Source organism: Nicotiana tomentosiformis, chromosome 6 (genome assembly GCF_000390325.3).
Source record: "Nicotiana tomentosiformis chromosome 6, ASM39032v3, whole genome shotgun sequence".
NCBI lineage: Eukaryota > Viridiplantae > Streptophyta > Magnoliopsida > Solanales > Solanaceae > Nicotiana > Nicotiana tomentosiformis.
The window spans coordinates 72,727,998-72,750,342 of record NC_090817.1 but is presented as its reverse complement, the minus strand read 5'-3'; the positions used below and the strand labels follow the sequence as shown (position 1 = coordinate 72,750,342).

Below are 22,345 nucleotides of genomic sequence, written 5' to 3'. Positions count from 1 at the left end.
CCACACCATCTGTGAGAGAATAGAAAGATAGAAGTTTAGAGTTCAAAGTCAAAATCTCGCACAATAAGGAATCAAAAAAAGTGAAACTTTTCCTAACAGTTCCATAGCCTCCCGAAGATAAGTACAGACATCTCCGTACCGATCCGCGAGACTCTACTAAACCTGCTTGTGACTCATAACACCTATGAACCTAGAGCTCTGATACCAACTTGTCATGACCCCCATTTGCCTCTATAGGATGTCGTGATGGCACCTAATCTCTAAGACTAGGTAAGTCTAATAGATTTGCGGAAATACATAATATAAAACTGAAGCCCAATTCTCAACACATAAAATAATTATAAAACTGACATTCAATAATTGCAACTCCCAAAACCCAGTGGAAACAAGTCACAAGCTTCTAAGAGCAAATACTATGTGTATCTATACATCAGAGTCTAAATATAATAAGGTAAAAACAACATAGTAAGGATAAAGGGGGGACTCTGAGGTCTGCGGACGCTAGTAAATATACCTTGAAGTCTCCACGTGTGGTCCAACTCACTCGTATCTGGTTTGGTGGGAAGAACCTGGATCTGCACAAAACGATATGCAAAAATATAGTATGAGTACACCATAACGGTACCCAGTAAGTGCCAAGCCTAACCTCGGTAGAGTAGTGACGAGGTCAGGTCAAGGCTCTACTGGTTTAAAAGAAAAGTAAGGCAGAGATATAATAATATTTTGAAATGATTGAGAATTTAAACAATAAGGAGTTTCAGAAAATATCAGCATAGTAAATAGAGGTAAACAACAGGGGGCACTCCCGAGGTACTGCCTCGTAGTCTCAAATGTAAATATGCACGACAGGGGGATCTTCCGAGGTACCGCCTCGTAGTCCCAAAGTAAATATGCAAGACTGGGGGGATCTCCCGAGTAAACGTCTCGTAGTCCCAAAGTGAATATGCAGTACATGGGGATCTCCCAAGTAAATGCCTCATAGTCCCAAAGTAAATATGCAGTACATGGGGATCTCTAGAGGAACCACCTCGTAGTCCCAAAGTAAATATGTAGTGCAGGGGGATCTCCCGAGGAACCGTCTTGTAGTGCCAAAGTAAATATGCAACGGATAATCGAAGGAAACACGAATTTACAACAAGAAATCTTACAGTTAAAGATTTAATTCAAATCAAGGAAAGCAGGTAATTCAGCTAAGTATGTTGCACAAATTGCAAGTAAGAGTTAAGTCACGTAGACATGCGATACTAGGCTAAACATGATCAATACATATGCTAAGGAAACTCACTTAATTAATTTAAAAGAAGACAACTCAGCAAGAACCGAAATTTCCACAATTAGCCCGTATACGCACTCGTCACCTCGCGTACACGGCGCTCACGTATCACAAAATGTTACAACAATACCAAATCCTAAGGGGATTTCCCCCATACAAGGTTAGACAAGTCACTTACCTCAAATCTCGCTCAATCAATCGATAAAGATGTCTTTCCCTTAATTTTCCGACTCCGAATGGCCCAAATCTAGCCAAAAGCAATTATATATCATGAATACAACTACGAGAAACTAATTTAAATAATAAATCTATGACTTTAGCAAAGAATTGAAAATTCGGCCCAAAAAGTCGACCTAGACTCACGTCTCGGAATCAGGTAAAAGTCATAAAATACGAACGCTCACTCGACCACGAGTTCACCCATACCCAAATTACCAAATTTCAACACCAAATCGCCATTCAATTCCTCAAATCAAACTCTCCAAATCCCTAGCCTCAGACTCCCAAATTCCACCTTAAATACACACTAACTAGGTGGGAAAATCAATAGGGAAACAAGATTATTGAATAAAAATGTTCACAAGTGGCCTACCTTAAGAAATCCATCAAAAGTGCTCTCAAATATCGCCCTAGACCGAGTTCAAAATGTACAAAATGAAGAATGAAATAAACCCTCGGAATTGCCCCTTTTCTGCCCAGCGAAATCGCTTCTACGAGTCCACAACCGCATTTGCGGCTCCACACCTGCGGAATTTCCATCGCAGGTGCGGTTCTAACTTAGTACGGGCACGTCTGCTACTCCGGACCCATATGCGCATTTACGCTTCCACTTCTGTGGCCAAGGAGCACTTCTGTGCACCCGCTCCTGCGGACCAAGTCCGCTTCTGTGACCAACAGGCCTCCCAGGCCTTTCCGCTTCTGCGCTCATTCCTCCGCAGAAGCGACTCTGCTCCTGCAGTCTTCATGTTGCATCTGCGACCACTAGGCAAGTCCCCCATCCGTGCATCGGCGCCCAATTGATCGCTTCTGCAGGCTCTCACCTGTGATCAATCTTGCGGAGGTGCGACTACACTAGAACTGGTGCCTTCAGTCATTCTCACAAGTCCAAATTTAATCTGTTAACCATCCGAAATCCACCCGGGGCCCCGGGACCTCAACCAAACTTACCAACAAGTCCTAAAACATCATACAAACTTAGTCAGGCCTTTAAATAACATCAAACAACGCTAAAAACACGAATTGTGCATCGATTCAAGCCTAATGAACTTTAAAACTTCAAACTTCAACATCCTATGCCGAAACCTATCAAATCGAGTCTGATTGACCTCAAATTTTGCATACAAGTCATAATTGACATTACGAACCTGCTTTCAACTTCCGGAATCGGAATCTGACCCCGATATCAAAAAGTCCACTCCCGGTCAAACTTTTCAAAAATCATCCAATTTTCCAACTTTCGCCAATTGATGCTAAAATGACCTACAGACCTCCAATTCAACATCCGAACACGCTTTTAAGATTAAAATCACCCTACAGAGCTATTGGAACCATCGAAACTCCATTACGGAGTTGTTTTCATAAAAATTAAACTACGGTCGATTCCTACGACTTAAACTTTTATTTTAGGGATTATATGTCCCATTTCACTCTGAAACCAAAATAAATCCTCCCGTCAAGTTACATAACCACAAAATGAAGTAGATGAAGAAATAAATAGAGGTAGGTTCGGGGCTAATACTCTCGAAATGACCGGGCGGGTCGTTACACTATACTCGCAATAAGACACTAGAAACAACAACTAGCAACAGGGAGCAACAGGTAGTAATGCCGTGAAGTAAGTTGAACACAATTTAAGTCCGGTGAAACCAACTAGAGAAAACAAGTAACAACTCAATAAGAGCAACCGCTTCCACATGAGATTTGTTCAAGGATTTCTCCCCGAAGTACTTCGCCTCATAGTCACATTTCACGGGTCCCAATTCATGAACCCTAATCACTTGGCATCTTGTGCCCACATTATAATTTATAACCGCACGAACGAATTACGTGCCAAGGGAGAGAGAGTATCTCATATCCGTACGGACAACTCACGTGGCAACAATAATAATGACTCATGACCGCACGGACAACTCACATGCCAATAGGATAACTCTCACATAGAAGGCAAGTAAACGAGAGTACATGCAAATGGTCAATAACATTAGGATTCATCTTCTTAAACCGATATGGGTGATAAATTACGTGTATGCTTGTGCAAGTGTTCTATCACAATTCAAGTCAACAAGTAATAGTAGAGGTAATGAATGGCATATAGGAAACCATCACCACAAAATGTACAATGTAAAACTCACACAAGGTAGGCACACCACCACACAAATATCATCAATAACAATGCCTCCAGGCCATCACAAGTCATCACAAATCATCCCCGACATAGCCCACCTTGTCTCGCCACGTGCGCAACAATAAAGTAAATGCACGCCTTGTCTCGCCGCACGCGCATAATAATATTTCCACCTTGTCTCGCCACATGTGCAAACCTACATATATATAGCCCTCCTTGTCACACTGCATATGCAAATATCAATAATAACAATAGCACGGACAACTCATGTGCGAACGCCCCAACAATCCTCTCAACAACACCACGTGTGCCAAAAACATAACAACACAATATAAGGTCTTTCACCACATGTGCCCATATGCCACAACTATCCTTAAAACAATTTCAATACCACAACCACGCATAGCCCTCGGCTCAACAACACTAGTATATCAACAAGAACAACAATAATACCAGAGTACGACAAGTAATTCAACAAAAGAACTACAAAACACAAAGAAATGGAAGAACGAGCTCACAACGAAAGACACAACATGTAATAATGGTTTCAAAAAAAATATCTCAACAAGGGGAGAGATAATGTATAATAACGATTCCACATAAGTACCACTCGACGTAAGAGAGATAGCATGAATCAATGATTCCAAATAAGGATAAGTCAACAATGAAAGGGATAACAAAACCTCAATTAAGGTTAAGCAATTATGGAAGAGATAATAATAACTTCAATTAAGGTCAAGCAATTATGAAAAAGATAATAATAACTTTAATTAAGGTTAAGCAATTACGAAAAAGACGATATGGCAATAAAAGAGGCGACAACTTCAATTAAGGAACATAAGAGTTTATTGGCAACAAAGGTAGAACACGAATCAATCAACTCCAAATAATACACGTAAGGGTGAATTTAGAAAAGGGAGGATTTAACTTGATAAGACAACTTCATTTTTAATGAACATAAGAACCTAATGGCCTAAAACAGTCAAATTTTCACAATTAAGCCCGAGTACGTACTCGTCACCTCGCGTACACGGCCTTCACATAACACAAGTAGCACAAATGACTCAAACCCTAAAGGATAGTTCCCCCACACAAAGTTAAGCAAAATACTTACCTCAAAAAAGCTAGACAGATACTCTAAAATGACCTTTTCGTGCGAAACAACCTCCGGACACCTCAAATCTAGCCAAAATAACTTCATAACATAAATAAAACTCATAGAAAACGATTCTGGATAATAAAGCTTAGATCTTTAATTAAAGTCAACCCAAAAAGTCACCCACGGGCCTGCACCTTGGAACCCGATAAAATTCATAAAATTCAAACACCCATTCTGATACGAGACCAACCATACCAAATTTATCCAATTCCAACATCAATTCGTCCTTCAAATTTAATGATAAAAATAAAGATGGAATCATGAAATAAAATCAAATTCGGGTAAAGAACACTTACCAGAACCCCTCAAAAATTGCTCAAATCTGAGATCTACAACTCAAGATATGATAAAAATGGCCAAACCCTCGAAATAGAGTGCTTTATATTTCTACCCAGGTAACATGCATCGCGATCGCGGAAATTCATATGCGATTGCGAAGAAGAAAATCATCACCTGCTAAGAATGTGCTACGCGAACACGATGAAGAAATAATACTGCCCCACGAAAAGCACTACGCGAATGCGGAACAAGGGACGCGAACGCGGTTCATCACTGAATCAGTCATCACGATCGCGGGCCATTCCACGCGAATGCGAAGAACAAAAGCCTTTGCCTCCCAGCATGGTCGACACTATGCGGACGCGAAAGACCAAATGCGAACGCGAAGGAGTAACACTCACACAAACGCGATCGCGGACAAAACCATACGAACTCGAAGAAGGAAAAAGGACCAGTCACTAAACATCCTTCGCGATCACGTTTGTACCTTCACGATCACAGATAAGAACATCAAACACCAGCAATCAGCATTCCAAAATAGGAGAAAATGTCGGTAGCCCATCCGGAACACACTCGAGGCCCCCGGGACCCCATCGCAATATACCAACAAGTTTCATAACATAACACAGACCGACTCGAGGTCTCAAATCACATCAAACAACATTAAAACTATGAATCGCACTACAAATCGAACTTAATGAACTTATGCACTTTCAAATTTTATAACTCGCGCCGAAATATATCAAATCAACCCAGAATCACGTCAAATTTTGCATGCAAGGTCCAAATGACACAAAGGAGCTATACCAATTCCTGGAATCAAAATCTAAACTCGATATCAACAAAGTCAACTCCCGGTCAAATTTCTCAACCTTTCAAACCTTCAACTTTTCAATTTTTGCCAAAATGCATCAAATTAACCTACGGACCTCCAAATCCAAATCTAGACACACGCTAAGTCCAAAATCACCATATGAAGCTATTGGAATTGTCAAAACACTATTCTGGAGTTGTCCACATAAAAGTCAAACTACGGTCAACTCTTACCACTGAAGCTTCCAAAACAAGAATCCTTCTTCAAAATCAATCTCGAATCATCCAAAATTTGAGTTCGACCACACACGCAAGTCATAACACATAATACGAAGTTGATCGATACCTTAAGCAACTGAACGGGACGGTAATTCTCAAAACGATCGGTCGGGTCGTTACATCAAGATGACGCATGTAGGGCTCATGTCATACTAACTGGGCCTAGAAATGAAGCAGGTGGAGGACGAAATTTTATCTCTCAAGAAAGCGATACAAAAGAGCTATTGAGTGCATTGCCAAGAAGAAAGTCGAGTTCAAATATGTGAAGTCCTATGATCAAACTGCGGATATCTTTACAAAGCCTCTCAAGTCTGAAGATTTTCAGAGGTTGAGATTAAGACTCGGAATGAAGAAAAAAATTAAAATTAAGGAGGAAATTTGTGAAACCCATCTAAATAAAAAAAAAAGGAAAAAGAGGTGACAACAATCTGCAAATGCAGCAAGTTGCAATAACAGCAAAAAACAAATAGCAAAACCAATTTGCAAATTGGTTTTGAACGTTGCAACAGGTTATGGAAATCTACAATATGCAAATTATAAATCCAATCCTTCGATTGATTGGAGGAACGGTTCCTCACTGCTATAAAAGTAGGCTTTAGCTCTTCATTTCAAACACACCAAAATCAGAGAGTGCAATAGAGCATAGAGAGAGTAATCCACAGATTGTAGTCTGTGATATAAGTAGAGAGTGAGAGTAATATTATAATGAGGTGTTTAAAATAAAGAGTGTTATTTCTTTGAAGTTATAGTAGTCTCTTGACACTACCAAGTTGTAATATTATAGTGATATTATAATATTGCTCATTCGGATATTGTATTTTACTCCGTTAAAAGATTTGGTATCGTTATTACTCTCTTGTGTTATTGTAAATACTATTCCTGGGCGGTATATTATTTTTCCCAACAAAATCAACTCTAGTTGCCCAAGAATATATACAACCAGAGTATTCCCTAATTTTTCTCTATTTTATAAAAAAAATCAACTAAATTGGATTATGGTCTAATGGATTCTCACTCTTAATTTGGCAGTCACAGGTTAATAGGAACTTAGCATTCTAATCTGGATGCCTGAAAAAAAAAAAAAAAAAAAAACAGGAAAGAGCTTCCAGTTCGGTCAGCTGAATTTAGTACATAATTAATATGTAGGAACTTGACTAGTTCCAGTAGTATTACCACATCTTACAGAAGTTCAATGTTAGAACATTGATATATTGTGTACTTCTCTCCCCCCCCCCCCACAACCCCCCCAAAGGAAAAAAAGGACCTTAGTATTGTGGCTTACCGTTTTCAACTTGTTGCAGTCATCATATCCACTGATCACTGACTGCTTGAAATCTGGGCTCTACAAGTGGAAAGGTGATGCCTCTAAATTTAACAAAGATGAGCCTTATGGTAAGCTTGTGATTTATCCAAACAATCCTGATGGATCAATCAGGCAAGTTGTAGTAAATGGCAGTGGAGGAACACTGGTGCATGACCTAGCTTACTATTGGCCACAGTATACGCCAATCTCATTTCAGGCAGACAATGATATTATGTTGTTCAGTCTCCAAATGCACTGGACATGCTGGGATACGTATAGGGTATGTTACTTATTTGTGAATTACTATTACTCCCTATGTTCCATTTATATGACACTAATTCCTTTTTAGTCTATTCCAAAGAATGACATCTTTCTATATTTAGAAATGCCGTGACGTATGTTTAAAACCACAAGTTCTAGCGGCACTTTTGGTATGTGACAAAACCCTTGCCATCTTTCTTAACTTCCATACCAAGTCAAACACTACCGAATGAAACAGAGGGAGTAATATTTAGGAACTTTAGTCAGTTCATTTCATCTAAACTAATTTCACGCAGCTCTAGAATTTTCGTTTTTCTCAAGTAAGAACTTAGCAGAAACCAAATTAAAAGACAAATTTCATGTATTTTGAATGAGTTGATGGATATCTTGTTTTCACTCTCTCTTTGTATTATATATGAGTGCTCGACAGATAATATTTTCATGTTCTGTTGCATTAATGAGCTACGATTATAATGGTACACGGGTAATGACAGTTGCATAGTTAGATGGCAATATCCTCATCAAAACTGTAGATGGGCACTAGTGAAAGACAAAGAATTTGCCAAGAAGATGACTAAATTTATAGAGATCAGCAGCATTGGTGTCTCTAAAGATTCACAGCTCTGCGCTGCTAAAATCCTTGATGTTATCTTTGATACCTACGAGCACACCCAGAAATTTGACAAGGCTACGCCCTTCTTCCATTATGGCTAGCTACAATGAGATGGCAAAGCGATGGAGACAATTGAGATCAACGGTCAACAAAGGTGTAATATGGCCAAATTTTTATGACATTTGCCATGACATAATATTCATTATAACAAATTTGTGGTTCATGACATTTGCCATGACATAATATCCAGTATTAGGCCAAGAATTTCTTGCTATAAATAGAGGAGTTTCTCCTCATTTGCAAATACACCAATTCAAGAGCTTTTCACTCTTGTCTTTCTTTCTCCTCCTTTATTTCATTATAGAATATTTTGTAAGACAGGGTGTGTTTGGGAAACACTTGTGTGAACCCTTTCTTTGGAGTGATCTTGTGAGGTTATTCTCTTGGGGTATTTGGGATTAATTAGAGTATTTTCTCTAATTTTGTACTCTTGTTGGTATAGTGAAATTGCTCATCTCCGCTTGTGGACGTAGGTCACCTTGACCGAACCACGTTAAATTTGTGTCTTCTTTATAATCTTTAATTGCCGTTATTATTAACTTTCATTGTCTTTGTTATTGTCATTATACCGTTGTTTGGCTAAATTCCGCACTACCCGAATTCCCGATCCTAACAAATTGGTATCAGAACCAGATCTAACCGGCCAAAATAACTCTAACAAAGTCTTATGTTGAGAAATTTGACCGAAGTACAAACTTTGGAATGTGACAATTAAAGATGGAAGCTATCCTAATTCAGGATGGCTTAGATTTGGCACTGCAAGGAAAGGAGAAGATGCCGGATAAAATGACGGACGAGGAGTTTGCCGTCATAAAAAAAAAGGCAAAAGTAGGTATTATTTTAAATCTTTCAAATGAGGTTTTGCGTGAAGTTGCAGCAGAAAGCTCAGCCAAAGGCATATGGAAAAAGCTTAAAACCCTATATATGAAAAGAACAGTAGAAAACAGGCTTTACCTAAAGCAAAAACTCTACACGTTTCGTATGGCTGAAGCTACCTCTATACTTACTCATCTTGATACTTTTGATTCTCTTCTTATGGATTTAATTAACATAGATGCTGAAATCAAAGATGAGGATCAAGCTGTATTATTGCTTGTTTCCTTACCCCAGTCGTTTAAACATATAAGAGATACTATGCTTTATGGAAAGGATAATATCTCTTATAAAGATATCAAATCTATTTTGAAATCAAAAGAACAAATAGATAGAGATATTACTAGGAAAACTAGTGGGAACCAAAGGGAAGACTTATTCATAAGAGGTAGATCCAATAAGAAAGATTCAAGTAGTGACCAGATACAGAAATGTCATGTGCAAATATTATCATAAGAAAGGTCACATTATTTCTGAATGCTTTAAATTGAAAAACAAAGAAAAGCATACAGAAAAGAAAAATGAGCACAAAAATACTGACATTGCCGAAGCAAGTGTAGCTGCTGATGAGACTGAGGGAACTATTTTTTTAGCAACTAATAATAGTTTCAAATCTAACAATGAGTGAATTTTAGATTCGGGTTGTTCTTATCATATGTGTCCCAGTCAGGATTTATTTACCACATATGAATCTATTGGAGGTGGAGTTGTCTTGATGGGCAACAATGCTGCCTACAAAGTTATTGAAAAAGGTACAGTTCGAATCAAAATGCACGATGGTGTGGTGAGAACTCTCACCGATGTTAGACATGTTCCTGACTTGAAGAAAAATCTCATCTCTTTGGGCACTCTAGAATCTCTTGGGTGCAAGTACACAGGTGAAGGTGGAGTTCTGAAAATTTCTCATGGTGCTCTTGTGATCATGAAAATATGCAGATCTGGTACGTTGTATACTCTTTTGGGATCTACTGTTACAGGTGCTGCTGCAGTTTCAATATCAGATAAATCAGATTCTGACATCACCAAATTGTAGAATATGCGATTGGGGCATATGAGTGAAAAAGGTCTTTCCATCCTCAGTAAAAGAGGTCTCTTATGTGGCCAAAGTACCGAAAATATGGAGTTCTGTGAACATTGTATGTTCGGGAAGTAGAAAAGAGTCAGCTTCAAATCTCCAGCGATTCATAGAACAAAAGGTACTTTGGATTACATTCATTCAGATCTTTGGGTCCTTCACGAATCCCATCAAAAGGTGGTGCCAGGTATATGTTAACTTTCATTGATGATTATTCAAGGAAAGTTTGGGTTTATTTCCTAAAAAATAAAAGTGATGTTTTCTTAAATTTCAAACAATGGAAAGTTTTGATTGAGAAACAAACAGGAAAACAGGTTAAGCGGCTTAGAACAGATAATGGCTTGGAATTTTGTAATGATGAATTCAACGAATTTTGCAAGAATGAAGGAATTGCTCGACATCGTACTGTGAGAATGACACCTCAGCAAAATGATGTGGCAGAAAGGATGAATAGAACTCTTTTGGAAAGGGCTCGTTGCATGATTTCAAATGCTGGGTTGACAAACGCCTTTTGGGCAGAAGCTATTTCTACAGCTTGTTATATTGTCAACCGAGCTCCTTCTGCACCTTTGAACTTTAAGACTCCAGCGGAAATATGGTCAGGTAATTATTCTGATTTAAAGATATTTGGTTGCCCTGCATACATGCATGTAAATGATAGAAAATTAGAGCCAAGGGCTAAAAAGTATATATTCCTTGGGTATGCATCTGGGGTGAAAGGATACCGACTATGGTATCCTGATCCCACGGCACCAAAATTTATAATTAGCAGAGATATAACCTTTGATAAATCCTCTATGTTACATTCTAGAAAAGAGTCTTCTAGTTCTTGTAATACAGATAAAGGAAAGAGTACACTGAACTAGGTGGAGATTGAGATTGGTATTCCTTCTGAGCCAAGCTCATCAACTTTGGAGCAAAATACAGTTGAAACTCCTGAAGTTGAGACAGAAGCTGAAATTCTTAAAGTTGAGACTCCTGAAGTTGAACCAGAAGAAGAGAAGTATTCTATAGCCAAACATAGACTAAGAAGAGAAGGTAAACAACCATTAAGGTTTGGAGATTATGTTGCATTTGCTTTTTCAGTTGCACAGGAAACTGAAGAAATTGGAGAACCATCAAAATATTCAGAAGCAGTTTCTGGTGCTGACTCAGCCAAGTGGCTGATTGCAATGAATGAAGAAATTGAGTCTCTCCACAAGAATGGTACTTGGTCTCTTGTGAAGCTGCCATCAGGAAAAAGAATTGTTGGTTGCAAATGGGTCTTCAAGAAAAAGGATGGCATTCCAGGGGTTGAAGATGCGAGGTATAAGGCACGATTAGTTGCAAAGGGCTATAGTCAGGTACAAGGAGTTGATTTTAATGATATTTTCTCACCTGTTGTTAAACATAGCTCTATTCGTGTCTTGCTTGCCTTCGTTGCCATGTATGATTTGGAATTAGAACAACTTGATGTTAAGACAGCTTTCTTACATGGCAAACTTGAGGAACAAATATATATGCATCAACCCGAAGGATTTGAACTTGAAGGAAAAGAAGATCATGTTTGCTTGTTGAAGAAATCCTTGTACGGATTAAAGCAGTCTCCAAGGCAATGGTATAAAAGGTTTGATTCCTTTATGTTGGTCATGATTATTCGAGGAGCATGTATGATAGTTGTGTTTACTTCCGGAAGTTAAATGATGGTTCATTTATATACCTATTATTATATGTTGATGACATGCTCATTGCTGCTAAGCATTTAACAGAAATTCACAATTTGAAAAGTCGGCTGAAAAGTGAATTTGAGATGAAAGATTTGGGAGCAGCTAAGAAAATCCTTGGCATGGAGATCAAAAGAGATCGAAAAGCCAACAGACTATTTCTGACCCAGAAGAAGTACTTGGAGAAAGTCTTGGAGAGGTTTGGCATGAAAGATGCTAAACCAGTTAGTACCCCTCTTGCTGCTCATTTTAAGTTATCAGCTGCTCAGTTCCCGCAGTCAGAGGAAGAAGAGAGGTACATGGCACAGGTTCCTTATTCCAGTGCAGTCGGCAGTATTATGTATGCAATGGTTTGTACACGTCCAGACATTTCACAAGCAGTGAGCGTGGTAAGCCGGTATATGGCTTGCTCTGGTAAAGCACATTGGCATGCTGTGAAATGGATTCTCAGATACTTGCGAGGTACTTCAAATACATGTTTGGAGTTTGGGAGAAATACTAACACTTTGGTTGATTTTGTAGACTCAGATTATGCACGTGAATCACTGACAGGCTATGTATTTTGCATTGGGGGTTGCGCTATTAGTTGGAAAGCTACATTACAACATGTAGTAGCTTTATCTACTACCGAAGCAGAATATATGGCAGTGGCTGAGGCGATCAAAGAAGCTTTATGGTTAAAGAGTCTATTTGCGGAACTCAGTTTATACCAAGGTGGTATTACCATTTTCTGTGATAGTCAAAGTGCCATTCACTTGACTAAAGATCAAATGTATCATGAGAGGACGAAGCACATTGATATAAAGTATCATTTCATCCGAGAAACCATTGCTGAAAGAAAAGTCTCTGTTCAGAAGATCAACACTAGAGACAATCCTGCTGACATGTTCACAAAACCTCTTTCAGTATCCAAGTTCAAGCTTTGGCTGAACTTGATTGGCATTTATGAAGAATGATTTTGCCTATTGGGGTTTTTGCAGAGAAGGTGGAGCAAATTTACTATAAGCCGAAATTAGGCCAAGGTGGAGATTTGTAATATGGCCAAATTTTTATGACATTTGCCATGACATAATATCCATTATAACAAATTTGTGGTTCATGACATTTGCCATGGCATAATATCCATTATAACAAATTTGTGGATCATGACATTTGCCATGACATAATATCCATTATTAGGCCAAGGATTTCTTGCTATAAATAGAGGAGTTTCTCCTCATTTGTAAATGCACTAATTCAAGAGCTTTTCACTCTTGTCTTTCTTTCTCCTCCTTTATTTCATTATAGAGTATTTTGTAAGAGAGTGAGTATTGGAAAATACTTGTGTGAACCCTTTATTTGGAGTGATCTTGTGAGGTTATTCTCTTGGGATATTTGGGATTAATTAGAGTATTTACTCTAATTTTGTACTCTTGTTGGTATAATGAAATTGCTCATCTCCGCTTGTGGACGTAGGTCACCTTGACCGAACCACGTTAAATTTGTGTCTTCTTTATATTTTTTAATTGCCGTTATTATCAACTTCCATTGTCTTTGTTATTGTCATTATACCGTTGTTTGGCTAAATTTCGCACTACCCGGATTCCCGATCCTAACAAAAGGCCAAGTTTTTAGTTTACCCGACTTTCCAATTGAAAAATGCAACTTTAGTGGTCAGATATTTGGAACACAACCTGGTAATTTTTGTTTATTGGTTGGTTGTATCTGTTTTTTCTACAGTTCTTTTGGTCTTACTATGCTGCCAATCAACTTTCCTTCCCCTCTTTTCAGCTTTGACCAGAAGCGGGATTCATTTCGGTTCAACCAAAGAGTACGTGCGGATCAGTTTAATAAGCCATCAGGAAGAATATGATGATCAATTTATTCAAAGGTTGTCTCTGATCAGCTCCATAAATAGAGTTTAGTCTTTTGTAGGCATATAGTTTCTCTAAGACTAAATGGTGCAGAAGAGGGCTGTACACAAAAATGTATATATTAGTATTTGTGAACTTATAGAATCTTTATCTCTAGTTCAGTATAACCACTAATGCAAATACATCGTCAATTTGTTTGAACCTTTTTCACTCAATTAAGGACCAAAAATGTCTTGTTTTGATCACACAGGAAACAAGATATCATAAACTCAAATGCAATGTAACTTCACATCACCATGTTTCATGGCCTAGTACGGAGCTAAAATTTGAGTTTATGGGTTCTAGATTCTATAAAAGGCAGCTTATTGGGTTTTGAATCAATTATTTATATATATTAACTGGATTTTTTAACACAATTATATGGTCTAGGCCAAAACTAATGGTTCTGCTGAATCCATAAGTTGAAATGTAGCTCCGTCCCCGACTGTCCCTGACCATAACTAGGGCTGAGTTTAAAGTCTGCCAGCGCCAAAAAGTAGTAAAGTGATATAGCAAAAGAAGAACAAAAATAAAAGAGTAGGATTTCGGTGAAACACTTGACAGTTCTAAATTTTATTCCAATAAAATAGTTATAAACCTCAGGCCCCCTAAATTCTCTCAGAACCAAGTACTTGAGCATTCAGTTCTGTTGAATTTCATGTTGGAAGTGTTCCATAAAAATTTTAAGGAGTGATCTTTCTTATTAACATGTTCATCCCTCAGATTTTACTACTAGAATCTTCCACTGGGTGTGATGTGTCCATATTTTAGAAGGTCATGTACATACACTCAATATGATCCAGCTCTTTCCTAAATCTTGCACAAAGTGAAAGCTTAATTAGTGCACCATAAGAGGTTCTTTTAAAGTTTTTTTGGGGACCAAAAAACACTAATGAGTTATACCATTTATTCATGGATGTAACGACTTTATGTTTTATTGTTTACTTGTTCGGTAAGAGCGGATCTCCACCTATATAAGCTTGCAAAAGATAGTTGGTACCAAACTCGAATAGAGGAGAAGAATAATGTAGTTAACAAACAACATAAACTAGCTAATTATGATGAAGCCGATATAAAACGAACAATTCGTAACGCAATTAATTTGGGACTAATGATTAGCTAATTATGGAACATGGTAAAGTTGGAAAGATACAGAAAAGATTAGCATTGCAATGCGCTGGAATGACATGCAAAACGGAGAAATGTGGTAGGTCTCAATTCTAGGTTATCGAATTGAAACTTTCTGCCTCTCTTTGCTAAATGATCAGCTTATGATTCAACATCTAACAATCGAATTACAGAAAAATTCCTTATGATCTTATTTTATTTCTCTATTTTCGGGATAAGTTTCGTGTGCTCTGCTTGCAATATCTTAAACCATTTTGGCAAAAAAGAACAGTAAAAGAGAATGAAAGAGCAAACATCACTGAACACATTGCTACATTTCTCGAACCAAGTAGGAGAAAGGGGGGATCCACACAGCAGAGGCTGCATCACTGAAAATTTGCATTTTTGAATCAGATCAAGAAAAGGAACGGATATATATATATATATCTTGCCACCCAAATAATTGCTTGAACGAATGTATATTGATACAACCAAAAACGAAAAAGGAGGATTTCCTTGGAAGTTCATATTTTCTTCATCCAAACTAAATATATGAAGCAATACCAGGAATGGAATATTACCAGAATAGCTTACATTTCACCAGTGCACAGTGCAGCGCGCCACAATGATGAGTCCTGCTCATATTAGCCTTAGTTCGTACTCACCAGCCATTGTTATGTACCTCACCCATGGAAGAGCTTGATATCCGCTTTTTTCAATAATTTTGAGATAACGAACCTGCTCAAAACCAAAACTCTTACATTTATATAGTAGTTGGTATAATAATTGCAATGGTATAAGAAAACTCTATTAGTATATGATTTAAGAAGGACCTTCGACATACCAACAAAAATTCTAATCTAGTCATATGCTAAATGGTCTTAAAAAACCATCATGATACAAAGGGTTTGGTTTCTTGAAACATTGTTTTCCATCATTTGCTAAGTTGAATATCTTGTTAACAGTTTAATATCTTTATCTACATGATGCCCTCACTGAATATAAAGATAATGTTTTGCGAATCTCTTGAGCAGCTTAAAGACAGCCTTAACATGGATATGCGTTGTCTAAGACCTGACACAATTGGAACACAATATAAATCTTGTTATTCTAGTCTTTAAAATATATGGACGCTTTTCTGATTTGGCAGTTGAGGTCAGATCCGCAAACAGGGATAAAGAAAATAAATCCTCTAGGGTGAATCATGAAACTCTAATTCAGGGCACAAGATCAAGGGGGAAAATGGAGCTTTAGCACCAGAATGTTAAGATAAAATTACCTGAATTCCTGAGACAGTAAAATATGGTATCTCAAACTTCACACGGATTGGAGCTTTTCTGTCAGGAGGTGTATCTTCAGATATTACACTTGGAAGTCTAAACTCTGCCCTCAGCATATAATCCTGTTCATTAGTTAAGACTGATAAAGCAGTAGAAGATCTTCTCACAATCAATGGATAAAATAGAGATGCATCAGTTGCTCAATCCCTACCTTATTACCGGGGAATGACTTTATTTTCCATACCACAGCATCTCTCTCAGGAGCATATTTAGCATATCCCATGGATGTTCGTATATTGGGATTCATCGCATCAGATGGCACAGGCAACTCAATTTCCACATTTGTAGCAGTGCTGCCACATGAAGTAGAAAGTTCAGTGCAAAAATTTCCACAACACCAATTTGCAGTGATAAAAGAATAATATCTTCAAGTGTAGTTCTAGATGGCCGGTACGGTTTTTTATTTGCACAGATTTGTTCACCAACTTGATAGAACTTGGAACTTGTCTAACAGAATGGATAGCTGGAATATAAATGAAGAGAGGAAACATTTGAAAAGATGTATTCTACTAGTTAAATTAAATGGTTCATTTTTCTTAACTTCTGATGAGTTAGGTTCTTTACGCAAAGAAGCCAGGCGAAAAGCGCACACGAAGATTACAAATAATATGTTAAAATTTTTAAATATGTGAGAAAAGAGAAAAATGCTACCTACGCTCCTTAAACTGGCTTCTGGCTTTGACAGACATCTCAACCCGGCTTCTTGAATGCCTTTCAACTTGAGCTTCTACCCAAATCAGTGGCTTCACCTGAATGCATTACTAGTAAAGTTATGCACTTTACAATATGCCTCAACTAATAAAAGAAGAACAATCATAGGCACGCTACAAAGAAAACATAGTAACAGAGAACACGAGTTAAACCTGAGTACTGAGTCTATATGTCATCAGATCAAATGATCCATCAGGAGGTATAAAAGATATTGTGCGATCATTTTCAAAACGAGCCAAACGCACACACCTGAATATACGCACAAGTGGTTTAGACAGAAGGAGTTTAATAGTCAAGAGCGAAGAAGCTTTTCTGGTGTACAGTAAGCTTGGCCCAAGGGGGTGGTGCGAGCAACTCATTTGCTGAATTTTACAGCATATTGAGGAAGCAGTCAGTTAGTAGACCAATTATTCAAATTTTTACTAGAAAATGCTTACTGATGAAATTTGATATCATCCAAATCAATGGATTTGCCTTTGGTAGGTCGATCTTGAGCCTCCAATATTAATCTGTCATTCAGCCCAAGCTTGCACTCAGGCATGCCACTGCAATCGATAAAATACGATGTTTTATCAAAGCAAAAACAGATCATTGTAAGAGTATACATATCTTTTTGGCTTTCAGTAAGTAAATTTCCTGTATAAAACCATGGGGAACAAAAATAGTTTGCAGTAAGCTTCCTAAGTTGTGGCTAAGATAGATACAAAAGCATGAACTACATTACCGGTGTAAAGAGATTATAAGAAGAAAAACTTGAAGCTTATGCACCTATTTTCTAACAGCTTATCAGGTGAAGTTTCATGTAGTTGGTTACTTCTTTAATTCTGCTTACCTTTCATTTCCTTCTCTTAATGAAAAAATGTAAATCTTTTGATGAAGAATCCATTTCACTGAACATTGTGACGTAGATCAAGTTGTTTCAGTCATATCTGGATAGTGAGACTAAAGCACCAACATCAGATATCACTGGAGCCCTTCAACTATTAAAATTGCAAATGTTGAAGATACACTTATTTGGGCCTTTTGAAGGATATACGCAAAATTAATACGACTAAAATGAAAACTATGTCATGGGGAACCATTTATCAAAAGATTAACAGTGTGAGAGATCTTTTACAAGATCTGAGATCTGGTTGATACAATGAAAGCAACATACTGAAAGGAATTCAAATATGACAGTTGTTTCATTCTAGAAACATAGTTTATTATACTGGAAGGATAAATGTTGGTGTTTGAATAAAATCTTGGTATAAGGCAATGAGAAGAGCCTGTTATGGTGATCAACAAGGAAGTGTAGAGATGAAATAAGATCAACTATAGGAAAGCTCTCATCTGTGTTTAACCGAAACAGAACATAGTGGCAAGCACTACTCTCCTATCCTCATCACAGATGTAGAAACAAAGTCTTAGGTATTTACTAAAAAAGTGTCGTTGATAAACCAAGTACCTCAAATAAGCTCTCATCTTTAACGCCCCATTAACTTCAGAACGTATTAATTGGCCATTGCTGTTGACAAGGAGATTAACATGTTCGACCACATCCAAATATACCTGATTGAAGACAAACAAGTTTGATATTTAAGCTAACAAGAGATGCATAAGGACTAAAGGAAATAAAAAGGTCATACTTCATTATTCTTATAAAATACCCCCTCACTGCGCCACGAAACTGCATTTGTTACGGCCATTGGAGGGTGTTGGGTGACTTCCATTCTGTATGCATCCGTCTTGATAAACTCACTAAGAATCTTAGCTTCCGTATATTGAGGGTAACCAAAGTCCATCATTTCATCAAGCAATTCATACTAACATATGAAATCCATAAGTAATTATCTGCCATAAATTATTTTTAAAAGCTGTTCCTTAAACTCACCACAACAACAAAGTTATCTCGTAGAGACTCCTCTTCCACTTCTTCAAAATAGTGCTTAAAGACCTCCAGAAGAAAACACAGACAGTAAGAAAGCCCCTCACGAATTCAATCACTCATTAAACTAATTGGTTGGATCACTTACATCAACTACACGATGTAGAAACAAAAGGAGGCTAGCAGCATTAGAATTCTGCCTCGATGCTGCCATCAGGTAAATGTTGTTGTGTTGTATAAACATGTAATTCACGCCATTTTCGTAGCATACTGGTCCATCAGATTCTACGTCACCCTATTGTAAGCAGATTGAACAAAATACCTTGAGAAAGCTCACAGTCCATTCACTTCCCCAATTAGTATGGAATTGGAATCCATTCGTAAACCAAAAATATGAAGCAGTCAATATCGCAGGAACAAATTCTTCATTAATAAAACATGTCCTAAGATTTCCCCCTTTCTTTGTGCAAGGAGATTTGAAAATGAACTTCTTCGCTTGTACCTTCCCGGATAAAGCCATAAAACTATGCGAAATACACTTTCAGAGATCTCAATTAGAATCAAAGTCTCACTACTCACCCTGATGTCTATTATTTATCTTGTGCATCATAACCACTTTAGGATCAAAGGTGTTATGCACAAGCTACTAAAGTAAACCTTGAACAACGATAAATCAGCACCATTATTTAATGCGGGTCGGTCAATTAACTTACATATACATGCGGAGATGAGCAATCCACTTACAAAACATCGAGAGAACAACCTCACAAAGAGGTACACACAAGTAGCAACATAACTAAATAGACTCTCAAACCCCACAGGGACTACATTGTGAATGCTACTAAATAGAAGAAAGCATTCTTAATTTATAGAAGTCCAAAATTTTTTCTTCCAAGCAAAAAGATTAGTCAAATATAAAAAATTTATAATTTGCTTGTATGAAAAGGAAAACCCAATTATGACAACCAAGTAGCATTTTTCTGAAAAGATAGGAAAACCAACCACGAAACATAATTCTCACTGTTCCTTGCTATTGGACCACAAAATATGAATCACATGAGCGCATTATTTGTCATTTCATTTACCAAATCCATGTTCCAGCAATAGTAGAAAGGGAAGAACTAATGACGAAGACAAACAAATAAAAGACTTCTCAGTTTTCATCAACTTATTGTACCTAAGAAACCAAAACATGTTATGCTTAAAGGAAGAGTAAGCTAATTCAATAAGAAGACAAAAGGAAAAACCAAAGCAAAGGGAGGAAAAGAAAAAGAAACTGTATGTAGTAAAATCACTCATTGAAGTCAGTTATATAACGACACAATGTGAACCAGTTTTTTAAATTTCTGGCACTCGATGGATTTCCAAAATAAACCAAGTTTTAATCTCAATTCAACAACAACAATAACAATCCGGACCTTACCCCTTCCTGAGGTAGAGAGGCTGGCTCACTCCCTCCAAGAACTCCTGCTTACCACTAGAGCAACCCAATCTTGTCAAGTTTTAATCTCAATTGAGACAATCTAATTAATCTAAAACTTGTCATCGCAGCATTAAACTAATTAGAGAGTAATTTTTATGGGTGGTCATTTGTATTCATTACGCAAAAGTCATTTTTTTTTTGTTACGTAAAAATCATTCAACTTTGTGTTCATTACTCAAAAGTCACTTTTCTTTTATTTGTTACACAAAAATCATTTTACTTTGCTCTATTTATTACAAAAGTCACATTGGCCAGATTTTATAATACTTTTACTTGAAAAGTCTATTATGTCCTTGACATTATAAATCCTCTCATTTATGTAACACCTTCTATATACTACTATATACTATATAATATATTTTTACCCCGGTATTAGACTTATAATTAAAATAACTTTATATTATTTTTATAATACATATTCCGTGGCACTCAATTTGTTTAATCATATTCAAACATGAACATATTTTAAATATAAAAACAATAAAAATATTTATATTTTAATATTTATTTGAAATTATAAAAATAGATTTATTTAACAAATGATAGTTTTTTTTATAGTTAATAAGAATTTTAGAAAAGGTTTCAAAGTATATTTGTGTTTAATTAAATTTTTTAAAGCTTTGTCTGTTAATATTATTTATTTGAAAGTACTAATATGATGTTTTATTGTGCTAAATGTAAGTATTTTATTTATTGGATTAATGGATATGACTTGGCAATAAATCAGTGAGCTTTGATTTTATAATTTTCATTAAAAATATTTCATTAAGCATGATTAAGAACGTGGACTTGAGATTTGTTCACGGTAATATTACCGACAAATTTAATAATGCTACTTATATATCTTGAAAATTAATGTTACGAAAAAATTAAATATACGAATATATTATAAAATAATAAATAAAATATTATTAAATTATTTTAATTATAAGTAAAATACTTGGGTAAATGTATATTATATAGCATATAATATAGAAGATGTTGCATAAATGTGAGGATTTATAATGTCTCAAGGGCATAATAGACTTTTTAAAATGACTATTGTGATAACTAGAGCATAGTAAAATGATTTTTGTGTAACAAAAGAAAAAAAAAGTGACTTTTGGATAATGAACACAAAATTAAATGACTGAAAAGTGACTTTTGGATAATAAACACAAAGTTGAATAACCACCCAAGAAAAGAAAATTAGTTGCTAATTAGACTAGCTAGTATATACTAATATCTCAATCATATCTTAGCAATTCAGAAGTACTACACCAAATGTAGAAAATTGATAATATTGAATGAGCACAATACAATTGAAACAATACGGAGAAGATTGACAACATGATGTACCTCTTTTTCGAGGAGCTTAGAAAAGAATTTCTCGACTTGTTGAGCAGAAACATCGCCTCTATAGTCACGACATATAAGGCATCTGCCTTTCATATCAAGAAGAAACAGCGCGGAGGTGGCACCCGCCATTGATCTTCACCTAAAATATTACTACAGATATAAGTAATTATATATATTTGTACACAAAAGAATCATGATTTGTAGCAGAGTCAATTTTTACCTGTGGGTTAATTCTTAGATGTCTGAGAATGAAAGCTTAGAGATCTCGTAATGCTGTTTCATATGTCTAACGACTAACCAGGCTTTGAGATGTAACCGGGCGCTAACGCACGTGTTTTAGACAAAGCCTGTCAACTTAAAAAAGTATTTTGGAGAATATATAGTAGTTCATATTTCGCTAAATCATTTAAGAATTGTTTTAGTTACTACTTAGTAGTTGTTTGTTTTTGGCTATAATGTCATATTACGGGGAAAAACATGCATATAAGTTCACATATTTATCAATTGGCAAGGCGGATAACGAAAATTGGTTATTTACTTATTTTTTTTAATAAATTAATGTTATAATTTCA

General features: G+C 36.6%; 1 protein-coding gene, 1 non-coding gene and 1 pseudogene across 9 annotated transcripts; 2 read left to right on the top strand and 1 right to left on the bottom strand.

The window, feature by feature from the left end:
- Nucleotides 1-434: 434 nt before the first annotated feature.
- LOC104102935 (AP-1 complex subunit mu-2-like) lies at nucleotides 435-22,123 on the bottom strand. 8 transcript variants are annotated; one of them, XR_011408653.1, is made up of 13 exons: nucleotides 21,994-22,123; nucleotides 21,774-21,912; nucleotides 19,101-19,247; nucleotides 18,959-19,021; nucleotides 18,714-18,890; nucleotides 18,533-18,636; nucleotides 17,523-17,630; nucleotides 17,238-17,334; nucleotides 17,026-17,123; nucleotides 16,526-16,667; nucleotides 16,314-16,436; nucleotides 15,616-15,772; nucleotides 435-575 (listed from the first exon to the last, which is right to left on the bottom strand). XR_011408653.1 is itself a non-coding variant. In XM_070177477.1 (13 exons), exons 2-12 carry the CDS (start codon nucleotides 21,900-21,902, stop codon nucleotides 15,674-15,676), a joined length of 1,287 nt encoding a protein of 428 aa, XP_070033578.1. In that variant the 5' UTR covers nucleotides 21,903-21,912; nucleotides 21,994-22,123; the 3' UTR covers nucleotides 438-575; nucleotides 15,629-15,673. The 8 variants fall into 8 exon arrangements, 3 of the variants coding, with proteins under 3 accessions (XP_070033578.1, XP_009609075.1, XP_009609074.1); XM_070177477.1 differs by having other exon boundaries at nucleotides 438-575; nucleotides 15,629-15,772; XR_687800.4 differs by lacking the exon at nucleotides 435-575 and adding an exon at nucleotides 15,017-15,423.
- On the top strand, nucleotides 4,418-14,201 carry LOC104102937 (tryptophan aminotransferase-related protein 2-like; annotated as a pseudogene).
- Nucleotides 15,042-15,144, top strand: LOC117278415 (U6 spliceosomal RNA). The gene has a single exon (XR_004508791.1). It is a non-coding gene; the product is annotated as a U6 spliceosomal RNA (small nuclear RNA).
- Nucleotides 22,124-22,345: the final 222 nt, after the last annotated feature.